General features: G+C 37.6%; 1 protein-coding gene across 1 annotated transcript; it reads right to left on the bottom strand.

The window, feature by feature from the left end:
• Positions 1-2,927: 2,927 nt before the first annotated feature.
• LOC137278314 (beta-porphyranase A-like) lies at positions 2,928-14,487 on the bottom strand. The gene is made up of 3 exons (XM_067810580.1): positions 14,173-14,487; positions 13,191-13,335; positions 2,928-4,418 (listed from the first exon to the last, which is right to left on the bottom strand). Exons 1-3 carry the CDS (start codon positions 14,404-14,406, stop codon positions 2,947-2,949), a joined length of 1,851 nt encoding a protein of 616 aa, XP_067666681.1. The 5' UTR covers positions 14,407-14,487; the 3' UTR covers positions 2,928-2,946.
• Positions 14,488-15,169: the final 682 nt, after the last annotated feature.

Raw genomic sequence — 15,169 nt, 5'->3', positions numbered from 1 at the left:
AAAGTTCAGGTTTAAGTTTGTCAGCACAGAGAGTTTCATATAAAGGCCTGTTAGCCTTCTTAAAATTCCATCTGGATGACGGAGGAACGTCAGAAGGGGTTACAGGTGTTAGAAATGTAGGAAAGTGATCACTTCCACAAAGGTCGTCATGGACGGACCATTCAAATTCATTCAGGAGGATTGAGTCAGTGACAGATAAATCAAGACTAGAATAAGTACCATTCCCAGGATGTAGATAAGTGTGAGAGCCATCGTTATAGATGCATAAATCATTATTTGAAATGAACTCTTCAAGTAACCTTCCTATATTGCTTGTATGCACACTACCCCATAGTGGGTTATGACCATTGAGATCACCCATAATGATGCAGGGCTTTGGAAGTTGGTCGTAAAGTGCTTGAAGATCAGTTAATTGAAGCAACGATGTTGGGGGAATGTAAAGATAGCACAAAGTGAAAGGAAGTTATAGAAAAAGTACAAACAAACTTCTTCAAATGATTTCCAGGAGTGGGTAAATATATGCAGCAAACAAAGCTATTCTTGGAGAAACCGAACGATACTGTTTATTCATAACAACACGGATAAAAGTTATAAAATATTGAATTAAGTTGTTAAGAATGAATGTTTCACGTTATGATCGATATGTACATCCAATCCTGACAGCAGAATATTGAATCATCATCATATATATCACACTATTTTAGTAATAAAAACCTATCCCAATGTGAAACATATATACATAAACTTGAAAATAGAAACTTAACTAAATCGATATGTTAATTTCGTTCGTATATCTCTTCATGATTTCAGGGTTAACCAAGAACATAAAAAAGTCAGTGATAAATCCGACATAGAATCGATTTGCTTGCACTGTGATATGAATACCACGTTTTCTTTATCTGTGATAGATATGTTCTGCTACGCAATGAGTACTTTTTGTCCATCAAAAAATATTGCAAAGCTAGATTAACATTACACTGTACAAATAAAAAAATAGTGTTTATGCTCTCACTTTAGTTTGGAGTATAATTCTGTGATAGACAAGTTATTTATTGTCTTTTGTAGACAGGCCAGTAGAAAGACTGTAAGTAACTTAAGTTTCATTTATACAGAAAACTTTCACCGAAATACTGCCAGTGTAATTTTAATTTTAACTTGCTCACTCAATTTGTGATTTGCTGCAAAGATGTGTCTGTTGTAAACACAGAGAAATTCTTTTCTTGGACATTAAGCCACATCGGAATAAAAAGGTAATAGTAAAGCCGATGCCCGGGAGAAATCAGGATAAAAAAGCAATCGTCCTCATACCAATTGAAGTCCCGCAATTAAGGAATTATGTTGGTGTTCAAATTGGAATAAACAAACGACAATCAAGCTGAATAACATTCAGCCAATGATCAGTCATACCAATATCAGTGTTGTCTGCTGAAGAGATGATAATGTGTTACGTCAGTGCCAAACAGGTCATTCCCACTATACTCATGGTGCCCTTCTAACATTTTATAGTCCCTTCCTTGTCGACGTCAGGTAACTGTGAAAGCCATTCTTTTTGACTGTGTGGACAAAATGGTAATTCCTCAATATTATGGCAGTGTTTCTACAATGGCAGTGTTTGTACACAATTTCATTAGTAGGAGAATAAAATAATTGAGAGAAACCATTTTGTGACATGGCATTGATTTTAATCATAATTTCTGAGTTTTATCCTTTTCTGGTATGAGTGACTTTTATCCACTTGTTTGTTTTAACTATGTTAGAATTATCATTAACGAGTTCTCTCATCACAGAGCTGAAATATGGCTGATGCGGCATAAAAAATGATGATTTACGGTTACTTTTGCAAGTTTATGAACTACCCCTGTTATGAACTACCCGTGGTTTGTTTGCAAGAAATTTAATTTAAAGAAAACCATTGCATTTCTGGTAATACAATGCCTATTCTACGGCACTATGTTCAGCAGTGAACAAATCTGTGACAGTTGTCATAACATACTTCCATTTTAAAACCGTGGTTAGATCATACACCCAAAATCCTATGCAAACGATCCAAGAAAGTGTTAAATACACAAAATTAGACCAAATATCGGTTACACCCATTGGGTTGTCCAGATGTGAACGCTTAAGAATAAGAGCATCCTACATTTTGTATCCCTTGTCATGCATTGTTTATCATCTCTTTCAAAGTTTTATTTCAAAGTTTTATCCAGAAGGATCTTTAAAATATGGGTAATTAGTTTTCAGTTAATTGTTGGTTGTTTTTGATGTGTAAAGAGGATATCTGTTGTTTTGTTTCTTTAGATCAGATTAGTTTCACAATTCAGAATGTTTTCATTTCTATTATATGAATTGTTTTCGTCACGATATGGTTGCAATATTGCCGCTGTGACGTTAAGTATTATTTCACTGACTCAGAGTTGCGACACTATTGTTTTCAGATTAGTAACAAAGATTGTTAGAAGTTGGTTCAAAAGTATTTGAAGTATTGAAAATGTTATTGCCTTCCAGTGAAAGTATGTTAGACCATATCTTTTAAAGTAAATAGAATAAATTTGGTGTTCTACAGTCCGTTCTGGAAGCATGATTAAGCGTGCATTGTGTTTCAGGACCCGGACTCTTTTCGGCATCACTTAATACAGCATTCGTATTGTTTATGAATCAAATTAATCACAACTCTACTCTTTTCTCATGTGGCAAAGGCACTGTAAGGTTCCATGGTCCATAGTATTGTGATCTACCATCAGATGTTGCTGATCTAAAGTCCACCTTTATACTGTATTGTCCTAATTTGAAATCCGATTTGAGAGAGAGATGCTAGTTTTAATTCTTGTTGGTCTTATATTCTAGTTGGTTTTATTGTCCTTCAGTCACAAACTATTTTAATAATACCATTTACATCACTTGTGATAAGAATTAAAACAAGTCAGATATTCTCAAAGTGAAATTTATCTACTGAAGTTTTCCAACAACAAGGGCGACAGATGTCACGTGACCACCATCTCCATTAAAGGTCATGCTGACGGTGTTGGTTGTGTTGACCAGTGATTCTGGAACCATGAATTCCAAAACGTTCCATGTTGTTTTACGCAAGCTATCATCATTCTTCATAGAGTCAAATAGCATGTAACCTAAAGACAAAGTCTGACCATTGAACTGCACTGCATGCGGTTTTGCATCCGCATTGAGGTCTCTGCTCACTCCCACTCTCAGGTGAGCGGTATGGTATTCAGAGCTGGGTAGGTGTATGGTTGTCTGTGCATGTCCGTCATTGACTGGTATGATCATGTCCTTGCCGTAGTATGTGGTCTCGTTGTTCGTGCGTAGTTCAGCAAAGTTGTAGTTGGTTTTGAACTTGTAGAAGCAGGTTGAAGACCCGTCCAGACCAACAGTGCCATGAAGCTTCGATATGTTAAAATGATAATTGTCATGAAAAGCTGGATTACCATTTTCGAGCAGAACGCATGTTTCTTCACCCGTGGAAGGGATGAGCCAGTTGTTTGGAAAGTCCAATTTAACATTCTCAAATTTACTACCATACTTGTGGAGAAGAACTACCATCTCCTTGGTGAGAGGGTTTGCAAGGACAAGAGGTGCAACCATTCTGTCCTGTTCATTATACTGACTTGAGACTCGAAGAAATTTTTGGTCATTAGTAAAGTTTTGCCAAAACCTGAAGAATTTGGTTGGTTGAAGGGGATGGCCATCAAGAGTAAATAAGGAATACCTCAGGGAAGGATGACCAGGGTATTGTCCATTTGACGACAGGAAGACGGTAACTCTGTCTATAAACTCTCTCATATTTAGGAAGGTAAACATGAAGCCGTTTGGTTGATAAATGGTTTCAAAGTCTATCAGTCCATTTTCAAAATTAGGACTGACTCCGAAAATGTTACCGCATCCAAATTCAGTGTTAACTAATTGAACATTTTTTCCTTTCTTGATGAAAGAGTAATTTTCTACCATGTCCAGAGATGCAACTAGACGAGCTTCATTTATGCCAAAGTAAGAATAGTTTCCAGCATTTGATATACGGAGATAGTTATAGGAATGGAAACCAAAAAAGTCCAAGTGGTCAAGAGACATATCCAGAAACTCAGCAGTTCTCTTCCAATATGTGAAGTTATCTTCGTCTGCTTGACGTAAGGCCATACTTGTGTATGTGGGTCCAGCAACTTTCATTCCATATCTGGATCTGAGTTTGTCAGCAACTGCCCTGTTGAATTCTATATTCGTTTGTGGGTCAATGATGTTTTCCGCCCAATCAGGTTCATTGATGACTTCAAATACATATGGAATTCGTCCTAATGTGAAGTCCTTGCAACCGTGGACCATCAGTGACACGAACTCTGATGCTGCATCAACATTGTTGGGGAATTTGTCATGATGTTTTGACTTATTCATCCAATCTGGCCAGCTTAAACCTGTAAATAATTATGAGATTAAGAGACGCAGATCAAACATCAAACTACCCTCTGTGTACTATAAGGCATATTTAAAATTTCACTTTCTCAGTAAACTACTGCACCGCTTTGTTGAGTCCCATTCCGGGTCCAAACCAAGCCTATTCTTTGCACTTTGTAACTAATAACCTGCTCAATCTCACCAACATTCGCGTGGCTGGTTGATTCCATGGCCGTTAGGCCGAGGACCAAAGCAGCAGCGCAAATATTGGCGAGTCTGAGGAGTTTATATCGCTGAAACATAAAAGCATAGATATTTACGCCCTGGTTTCGTAACTCTTGCACGCGAACACAGCAATATAAACATTTAAACAATAGTAATAGAAATAAATGGTTTGATAGTGAGTGTGACTATATGAAAAAGAAACGATGCAAATTATGAAAGGCTTTTTGAAAACAGAAAACAACTGAATCCCTCGAAAGCTATCACAGATCTAGAAATGGTTTTCCAGTCGACTTTCTTTACAGAATGTATGTCTTTACTGCTTCCTCTTATGAATAGGCTGTTTAATCGAGTTCTAGATCCCAGTGTTTTCCCAGATGCCTGGAATGTAGGACTGATAGTACCTCTGCATAAGTCGGGAGAAAGTAGTGACCCAAACAGTTATAGAGGCATTGCACTACTGAATACACTAAATAAGATATTTACCACTGTATAAGATAATCGCATTAAGTTTTGGGTGTCTACACGCGAACGTCTATTAGAGTGCCAAGCAGGATTTCGAGAAGAATATTCAACTATGAACCACTTATTGACTCTTAATAGTATTATCCATAAACACCTACAGAAGAAAGGGGGGAAATGTATTACCTTTTCGTAGACTTTAAGAGAGCGTTTGATTCTGTTAAGAGAACGAAACTGTCATATGTTCTACTACAGTCAGGAATACATGGTAAACTCCAAAGTCTTCTACGTAATATGTACACCAACTTAAGAGCATCTGTCAGAATTAGTAAACTTCCAATGAGTGACGTATTTGATACATATGCGGGAGTCAGGCAAGGTTGCATTCTATCACCGGTTCTTTTCTTGTTACATGTCGAGGAACTTGTTAAGGAACTGTTATCAAATGATACGAGAGGTTTACTTATTAACGAACATATCAGAGATCTTGAAGTGCTGCTATTTGCAGATGATGTCGTGATCCTTGCTGATTCTGTTGTCCAGTTACAATGTAAGATAGATACTCTAAATGAATATTGTCTGAAATTGGGCCTCGACATAAATATGGGTAAAACTAAAGTAATGGTTTTCAAAAATGGAGGTAAAATGTCCAATAGTGAAAAATGGTACCTCAACGGCCAAACATTGGAGATGGTATCATATGATAAATATTTAGGTATCATATTTTTCTTATAGAAATACATTTTCCAGAGCCTGTGAAACATTATCTATGCAAGCCGAACGAGTCCTACATGTCATAAAGAAATTCATATGTAAATGCAAAGAACTACCGCAAGTTTTAAACGCAAGTTTTAAACTGTTTGATGGGAAAGGTCAACCAATTTTGCTGTACGGTTCTGAAATATGGGGCACTAGGATACATATGAATATTGAAAAAGTACATTCAAAGTTCTGTAAGTTCCCTGTTACGTGTTGGTTACAGAACCGCGTACAAAGTTATTTTAGCTGAATGTGGACGTTTTAAACTATTTATTAACGCCCGCTGTCGGGTTACATCATCTTGCCTAGAATGATGAGAGAACCAATTTCACGATATTCACGACGTAGTTATGAAATGCTTAAAACATAAGATGATACAGGAGATACTAATTGGGTTTCTTTCGTCAGAACTATTCTTTTCAGTCATGGCTTTGGAAATGTATGGCTTGCTCAAAATGTAAGCAATGCAGAATATTTCATCGAACTATTCAAGCCGAGTTGCAAAGATATTTATCAACAATACTGGTACAATGAAATAACTTCATCTACGTCTGTAAACTTTTATACAGCATATAAATATTGTATTAATACAGAAAATTACTTTTCAAAGATTAAATCAACTTAAGCTTGCGCGCACTAAATGTAGATGTAATGCCCACAATTTTAATGTCCAAGCCGTGCGATTAGCCAAAACTGTAAATACAATAGTACAGTGTCCATTCTGTAATCTATTGCAAGAGGACGAGCACCATGTACTACTTATATGCCCGCAATATTCAGAAATTAAGAGAAAAATATCAGCCTCAATTCTTTCATAACCAACCATCGAGACAAAAATTCTGTATGCTGATCCACACAGAAGATACGGCCCTATTGTTTAAGGTAGCGCTTGTGTTGTACCACATACTTAGGGTCAGAGAAAGTAATGTAAATTACAAATGAGGGTCTATAGATTTATCATGTGACAGCAACATACGAAATTACAGGTAGCGCATATATGCAATGTTAAGATTTTTCACAGATGTACTATTGGCCTAAGGCCACATATACAAATAAACTATATGTCTGTCTGTCTGTATGTATGTCAATACACTAAGTACACTAAGACCTGTAAACGGAAGGAGAAAGAATGTTTTGATCAGAAAAGGGTATACTTAGAAACAAATATAAACGATTCGAAAATATTCTGTTCGGAATTAAAACAACATAACTCGAAAAACAACCCAAACAATACAATAGGAATTGAAAATTGGTATACATATTTTGAAAATCTTTTTTTAAGCCGGAAATAAACGATACTGTTGCAAATAGTAAGACACCAACACACTTTGGAAATACTGACGCAAACCTGGATTATGCCTGTAACATTTTAGATGCACACATAGATAGACAGAACCACAAGTGCTAAAAACCATCAGGGATGGACAATGTTATCCCTGAATTTTTTAAACATTCGTCTGATATATTATGTTATACTAGAAACTGGTTGTTTTCCTTCATCTGGGCCAACTGGTATTATTGTTCCCATACATAAACATGGTGATGTAAACAATCCAAATGCTTATTGTGGAATTACACTCCTTAGTATGTTCGGAAACCTTTTTACATATATCATAGACAGGGCTACATCACAACTGCTAATATATTCATACTTCAATCCATTGTCCAAAAATATTTGAATCCAAGAGGTGGAAAATGCTATGCCCTTTTTTTTATTTTCCTAAGTCATTCGATTCTAGAAAGAGAAATAAGTTATGGGGCCTTTTACAAACTCGTGGACTTAGCCAAAAAATTAATAAACTTCTAAGTAGTATATATCAAAATGTCAAAGTGTGTGCGAGAAACAATAACGAAGTCTAAGAAACTGTTATTTGCCATTTAGGTGTCAGACAAGGCTGTAATTTAAGAACCTTTCTGCTTACATTTATTATCAATGATTTAGCTGTGCAATTATGTGATAACTGTACAATCGGATCCAGTTACATCCCGACTTAATCCAATTATTCCTGTTACTCTTCGCTGATGACATTGTCTTATTTTCTAGCACCATAAGTGACCTACAGAAACAAATTGATCAACTTGAAATCTAATCTGATGAATGGAATTTTGCAGTTAATAGGAGAATGGCAATGGTGGAAAACATTCAAAAAGGGAGAAATAAACTTACAAAAGGCGACAAAATAGAAACTAAAAACTTATATAAATATGTTGACGTCTATTTTCCAACCATCTTTCGTGGACTAACCACACAAAACAGGCATCTGTGCAAGCCCTTAAGATTTGGATAAACATAATTATAAATCTCAACATTTTGGGGGAATTATCGTACAAAACATTCTTCAAATTATTTGATACTTAAGTAAGCCCAATACTGTTACATGGATCAGAAATATGGGGACTGAAAAATTATGAATCTATAGAAAATATCCATTTATATGCATGCAAAAAATACCTCGGCTTGAAATCTAACACATGGTGTACGGCGAGTGTGGCAGATTTCCGTGATGCATATATTCTTCTATCAGAGTTATAAAGTACTGGTTACGTTTGTTAACAAGTCATAGATTTCCTAAGAAATGTTATAATATGATGATGATATATGACAAAAATGGGAAAAGAAACTGGGTGACTAATGTAAGGGAATTTTTATTCAAAACGGGATATGGTTATGTTTGGAATAATCAAAACACCCAGCCAGAAAACTATTTCGTTACGTCATTGACCCAAAGAATGAAAGACATCTGTCAACAAAAATGTCTTGAATCAATCTGTCTTTCCTCGAAATGTCTGTACTATAAACATTGGAAATCTGAACTATGCAAAGAATAGTATTCATCAAACATCACTGTAAGGAAATTCCGTGTGCCTTTATCTCGTTTTCGCTGCTCATCGCACGAGTTATTTGTTGAAACTGGTCGTTATATTAATATTCCTCGTAACCATAGACTTTGTAACCTCTGTAACGATAATGTTGTAGAAGATGAATACCATTTTCTTTTCATATTTTCCGCCTATGGAAACCTTAGAAAGAAATATCTAGCATCCAAATGAAATAGAAATGACAATGTTATGAAAAGTGAATTACAGAATTATTGAATTACAGAACCTGTCAGTGTATATCTATATTGCATTCATACAAAGAAAATCTAATTTAAATTTGTAATTTCTAAATATCCCACACGTGTTTTACTGCTGCTCAGTTGTAAATGTCGTGTATACAAATGTACTATAGGCTTTTTGCCTCGTTAGTACGGAATAAAGATTGATTAAAACTAAAACATTGGAGTCCTACATCCTACGATGCGACGCTAAATATTAACTCTCTGACTTAAAACTTAAAATAAGAGAAAGAAATTAATATCGTTTTAAAAAATAGGGTTTTTTTAATTACACATAACGGCGGCTAAAGTGTTTGCATGCAATGCATATACAACCTGATTTCAGGACAGTGGGTTATGATAATTTTTACCTTCCTCCACTCAAGTATCCTAAGCCTATCAATTGGTACTCTACAGCTCTTATAGGGAGACACATTCTGGCTTGGGTGGTTCAAAGGCTGTGTGCCAGGACCGGATTTGAAGGATTCTATAATAACCTCTAAGACCTACAACGCCCACATGTGTGTGCGAGAGCGGTTTAGGTGGACTGCTCAAAGAACAGGTGCCAGGGCGACAGAAAGTCGTGTCAAAGTATGGGATTTGTTTGACTGGCATTATTAGAAGCTGGTGAGTGAAAAGAGGGTATGATTCTTTATGGATAACAACTTCTTTATTACATATGACGCGACGTTGCGGTATGGATCCGTATGGTCAAGCAAGGGTGGAGTAATACATCACAGAACAGACTTATATACATGGACAGGGATAAAGCAATAACAACATGTAGGTATGAATGAAAGGCGGGGGATTAACAACAACAACAATTGGTGGTAGTAATGATGTGGCAATGAGAGGAAGCCAATAGTAGCTGTAGCTGTAACAAAGTATACTTGGCTGATAGGGTAATTAGTAATGATGGCTGGTGAGCTCTAATCTGTTATTTTTATCAGTTCATGTTATGCAGTTGGGATGAGATATCCCTGATCTCTGTTGATTGAGGGCTTGTGTCTGCTGATTTGAACTGCTTCTGCCAGTTTTCTTTGGGTGAAATCCTTGTGGTTTTTTGGATAATATCTCTACATTGTCCCAAATTATGCAGTGATTGGGACATTTGATGATGTGGTCGGATTTAGCAGATTTCCGATCTGATTTGGTTGTGGATGATAAGTGTTCTTTGATTCTGATGTTTATGGGCCGTGAGGTTTCACCTACATATTCACCCACAGTCGCAGTTGATTTTGTAGACGACACCTGTCGGTAGCTGATGTTGTTTAGAGATGTTCCTGCCATTCGCTTTGAGCAGGGTTTTCAGTGATGTAGAGCTGGTAAAGTAGGTTTCAATGCCGGCTTGTTGCTTTAGGAGACGGCTGATGTGGTTGGAGGTTTTTCCAATGAAGGGCAAAGCGATGCGGATAGGTGCTGGTTCAGGTTTGTTGGTGGCCTCTTTTCTTGTTGGGTGGAGCGTGGATCTGATCATTTTAACAACTAGCTTTGGTGGGTAGTGGTTGAACTTGGTGAAAACACGTCGGAGGTGTTCTATTTCTCCACTGGGACTTATGGGGGAGAGGTTTATGGCCCGTCTGGTGAGGGTAGAGATGATTCCAGTTTGGGTTTTCAGAGGATGGTTGGAGTCGAAATGAATGTATTGGTCAGAGTGGGTTGGCTTTCTGTAGACACTGGTTTCTATCTTGTTGTCTGGGGCTCTGGTTACAAGGACATCTAGAAAGGGAAGCTGACCATTTGTTTCTGTTTCTAAGGTGAACTGGACACGGGGGTGCTGTTGGTTGAGGTGTTGCAGGAGGGTAGCTGGGTCTTGGTCTTGACGTAGGATGACAAAGGTGTCGTCAACCTTTCTGTACCAGCAAGTAGGCTTGATGGTCGAGGTGTTGAGGGCTTGCTTTTCAAAGGAGGTCATATAGATTTCTGTGAGTAATGGGGACAGAGGGGAGCCCATGGGCAGGCCGTGGATTTGGCTACAGCTACTATTGGCTTCTTCTCATAGTCACATCATTACTACCACCAATTGTTGTTGTTGTTAATCCCCCGCCTTTTATTCATACCTACATTTTGTTATTGCTTTATCCCTGTCCATGTTTTTAAGTCTGTTCTGTGATGTATTACTCCACCCTTGCTTCACAGCGGTATAAGGATCCATACCGAAACGTCGCGTCATATGTAATAAAGCAGTTGTTATCCATAAAGAATCCTACCCTCTTATCAAAGTATGGGAATATTGCATTTGAAATACCCATATACTGAACTACATATGGATTTGATCACAAACTGACATTTGTGTAATCACACATATGTGCCTGACCAGGGTGTGGCCAAAACGGAGCATTTGCCAAGTTAGTGCCAAGCTATTGCTCTGCCATGACATGTCTATAGTGTTGTCTAATTATGCCTGGTTCTGCTTCCAAACCACACGAATCTAATATCTCAGTCAGTTAGGAATTATTGTTTATAACCGGTTATATTATTATTTATTTTACTACCTTTCTATGTACGTTTACTAAAGGATGTAAGATCCTTAAAAGATATCTTGCTATCAGTTTTAATGACTGTATTATTCCTAAAGTGTACCAATGTACCTCTCCTGCATGAACAAATTTATGTTGTAACAAAAATTAAACAATATTCTCTTCGTTAAGAAATACAATTGTATTTAATTCCCTCCAATATTCCAGAAAGTCACTATTCTTCTGGCATAGCTTTCGTCTCGATCCACATCTCCTTTTGGAAATTCCGAAATATTTAAGGCATGGTCTTATAGACACTCAATGCTTTTCATATTTTGGATATTGCGTGATAGGCATCTGCTTACACTGTCCCTTTGAATTAAAAATATTACTCCTCAAATATTTTGAGCTATTGACGGATAGTATACTGCAGAGAAGCCCTTCAGATTGTGCTCTTGAAACTTGACAACATCATAAAATGTGTGACAAATTTAAGAATATGTAAGATCGAAGGCAACCATATACATCACATTGTTCTGTAACAATGTAACAAATTGTGCCATTTAGGTCTTCCTTAACCGAAATCAGATCGCTGTCAGATTTGTTTACATTGTGTCACGGCCTTCTCGCCTGTCTCGTTTCAGTTTTATGGTCTACCAAAACAATGCCCAGTATTGACTACAACGTTATGCAAAAACAAATTTTTTACTTACAAAATTTATCCGTGTTATAACACTTGCGAAGCCTAAAGCTGCTAGTTGTTGTCATACAAATGGTAATGGTTTTGCAAACGTTCGAAAGTGTGGAAATTCATGCAAATTCTCAACTTCGAGCAGACGTAGGTTTCGAGAACGATGGTGCCGACAATTAACTGATCGTGAGGCCTATCGCATTCCTTGATCCACCTAAATTTTGTTTGTCTTCACCAAAATGGTTTTGTTGAAGGCACTCATTAAATTGCAGTAATGTATAACAGATACTACGAGTGTGAATGGCATAATTCGAAGCACATCGCTTCGGAGGCTTCGATTAACTCCGGAAATTAGTCTAACAAATCCACGATGCACACCCGGCCTGCTGATTGGCCGAAATCGACGCATGCGCCAGTTTTGATTGACAGACTGGATCGGTCTATTCTTAACTTTGATGATAGCCTATGTGGTAAGAATGGGCTTAAGATGTTCGTAGGGCTACGGACGTTTCGAGAATGGCTAGCATGGACCATCACCATGTGAATAAAAACCAACATGTACAGTTAAAACTAGTAAAACTATTATTGGGGCAACACGTAACATAAAAGCAGGCTATTGATCACCTGGAGTGAGTGAGTGAGTGAGTTAATATTTAACATCGGCAGTATTGCAGCCATATCGTGACGAGAACATTCTTGAAAAAAGTATTTATGTATATGGTAAAAACCTGTCGACAAAGGACAGTAAAACAACTAGAACATCACAATAAGAAATAAAACTAGCATGAAACGTCAAAACCGATATCACTATTCAGACAATACAACGTAAAAACAGACTATAGATCACCAACAGCTAAATGTAGATCACCATACTAGAGGTCATGTGATCACCTGGAACTGAAGGCATATCACCATGCGTTAGGATACAAGAACGGTCCTTGAAACAAATGATTGATGAAGGTATTAGAAAATTGATGAAGGTATTAGAAAAGTAAGAAAAAACTAAACATTCATTCCGTCTAGGACACTGACTGCTCTGTCTTCTTTCTATCCATATATGTTCCTATATTATATCCCTCTTCAAACGTTTGATTCACTTGCCGTGTAAGGTCCAGACCATGTTAGAGATGTTATTCCCGTAGCCATTCAGTTGGTTCATGTAGGTCGCAAATATCGCTTGCTGACGTCCATGGTCCTGGAGGTAAGCTGGATCTGGGTAATCCGGCCGACTAGGACTTTGTGGCCACTGAAGGAAAAACGATGAATAACTGTGCACAGCTTTCATGAGATGACAAGATACAGATACATTTTCCCAAGACAGTGAGTTAGTGAGTTATGACTTAATATTCCAGCTATATGGCTGCGGTCTGTGAATAATCTAGTCTGGACCAGACAATCCAGTGACCAACAACATGAGCATCGATCTGCGCAAATGGGAACCGATGACATGTGTTAACCAAGTCAGCGAGCCTGACCACCCGATCCCGTTAGTCGCCTCTTACGACAAGCATAGTCGCCTTTTATGGCAAGCATGGGTTGCTGAAGACAGGATTGTGAAACAACCGTTCGCTTTGAAATAGTGACGACATCCGATAAACTAAATGAGATATTTCACCTGCTCAGATACGTGTACTTCTATACCACTGTCTTTATGTAATATAAATTAGGGCAGGACTATTCTAAAATAGATCCAAATAGGGAAGAACTGTTAGCGTTACATCTTCTTCTAAGTTTGTGCTTAGGACAGCTTAACCCACTTAGGTAATACTTGTTTATGTGTTTGTTGCTTAACGCCGAACTAGACAATATCCTATTTGTGTGGCCGGAAATGTTCGTAACGATTCGGGAAGGAACTGATCATGTTGTTGATCACTGGATGGTAAGGTCCAGACTCGATTAATTACAGACCACCGCCATACTGGTATAATATCGTTGAATGCGGCGTTAACCACCCAACCAACCAATATTGTTGTAAGAGTTTGTCAGATATTATCATCTACAAGTACATAACACCATGCATGGGAGATATTTCCCAATAGAAAATACAATCATATATGCACAAGGCCTTTTACATAGTACTTACATTTGCAAAAAGGCCGTCGTTCACGTCTCTGTTCAACCACCGTCCGGTCTCCGTCGCGATAGATTTACACTTTGGAATTAGGTTCTGTTGGGTGAGGCCGTTTATTTTTTTCCATCTTTCAGGTTCATAGTGGACACGTCCACCTTGAGAGAGCCATTCGTTGTAGATTGTGATAGTTGTGTCAGCTAGCGCTGCTCTACACAACAACAAAGGGAAAAGGACCAGGGGGAACATTTTGCAGTGAAAGTATGATACTTCTGTTCACCAGCAGAAACTGTTAAATTGACACATGGGAGAACAGCACGTGACAGTTTTAGATAGACACATTATTAGAGATAAGTAGAAAAAACGGATGATAAGACTGCAGACCGCGGCCATCTAGCTGGAATATTCCTGAGTGCTGCAAAGCAACCATATTGCAGACTGGGCCCACTTCAACATAGTGTACCCCCACCGTGCCCACGTTTCTTAAAACAACAAAATGCAATGACCCTTAGAGCAATAGGAGCAGCTTAGTTAGTCTGTGTCAAGGTAAGTGTGGTGACGCGTGACCACACGTCTGAATTGGTGAACACATGTCACAGTTATTTATACATATGTTAGAAAGAAACCCCACTTCGTCATTCAGCACCGTGGCTAATGTTCAAGTTGACTTTTCAGTTCAGTGCAAATGTTCAGGGTGGACACAATCTGATTTATTGCAACTGAAAGTTTAGGGTTACGAACCGAAATGATAATAAAGTCTACTGATTATTTCAAACTCATTACACTTATGCCCTTTGCAAGTTACATAGTACTTTATGAATTAAGTAATTTATGACTTATGGGTTAAGTAGATATTCCACTGCCCACTAGCCTAATGCAGACTATACACTAGTTGTTTTAACACAGCCTGTTATGACGTAAATTGTAATTAAAAAAAACCCAAACAAATTGTAATACTTGCAGGCAACTGTAATACACTTGACGTAAATATTAATAAACACGTAAATTGTAC

This window comes from Haliotis asinina, chromosome 1 (genome assembly GCF_037392515.1).
Source record: "Haliotis asinina isolate JCU_RB_2024 chromosome 1, JCU_Hal_asi_v2, whole genome shotgun sequence".
NCBI classification, from domain to species: domain Eukaryota; kingdom Metazoa; phylum Mollusca; class Gastropoda; order Lepetellida; family Haliotidae; genus Haliotis; species Haliotis asinina.
The sequence above is the reverse complement of the archived record's forward strand: the minus strand, read 5'-3'. Positions and strand labels throughout refer to the sequence as shown.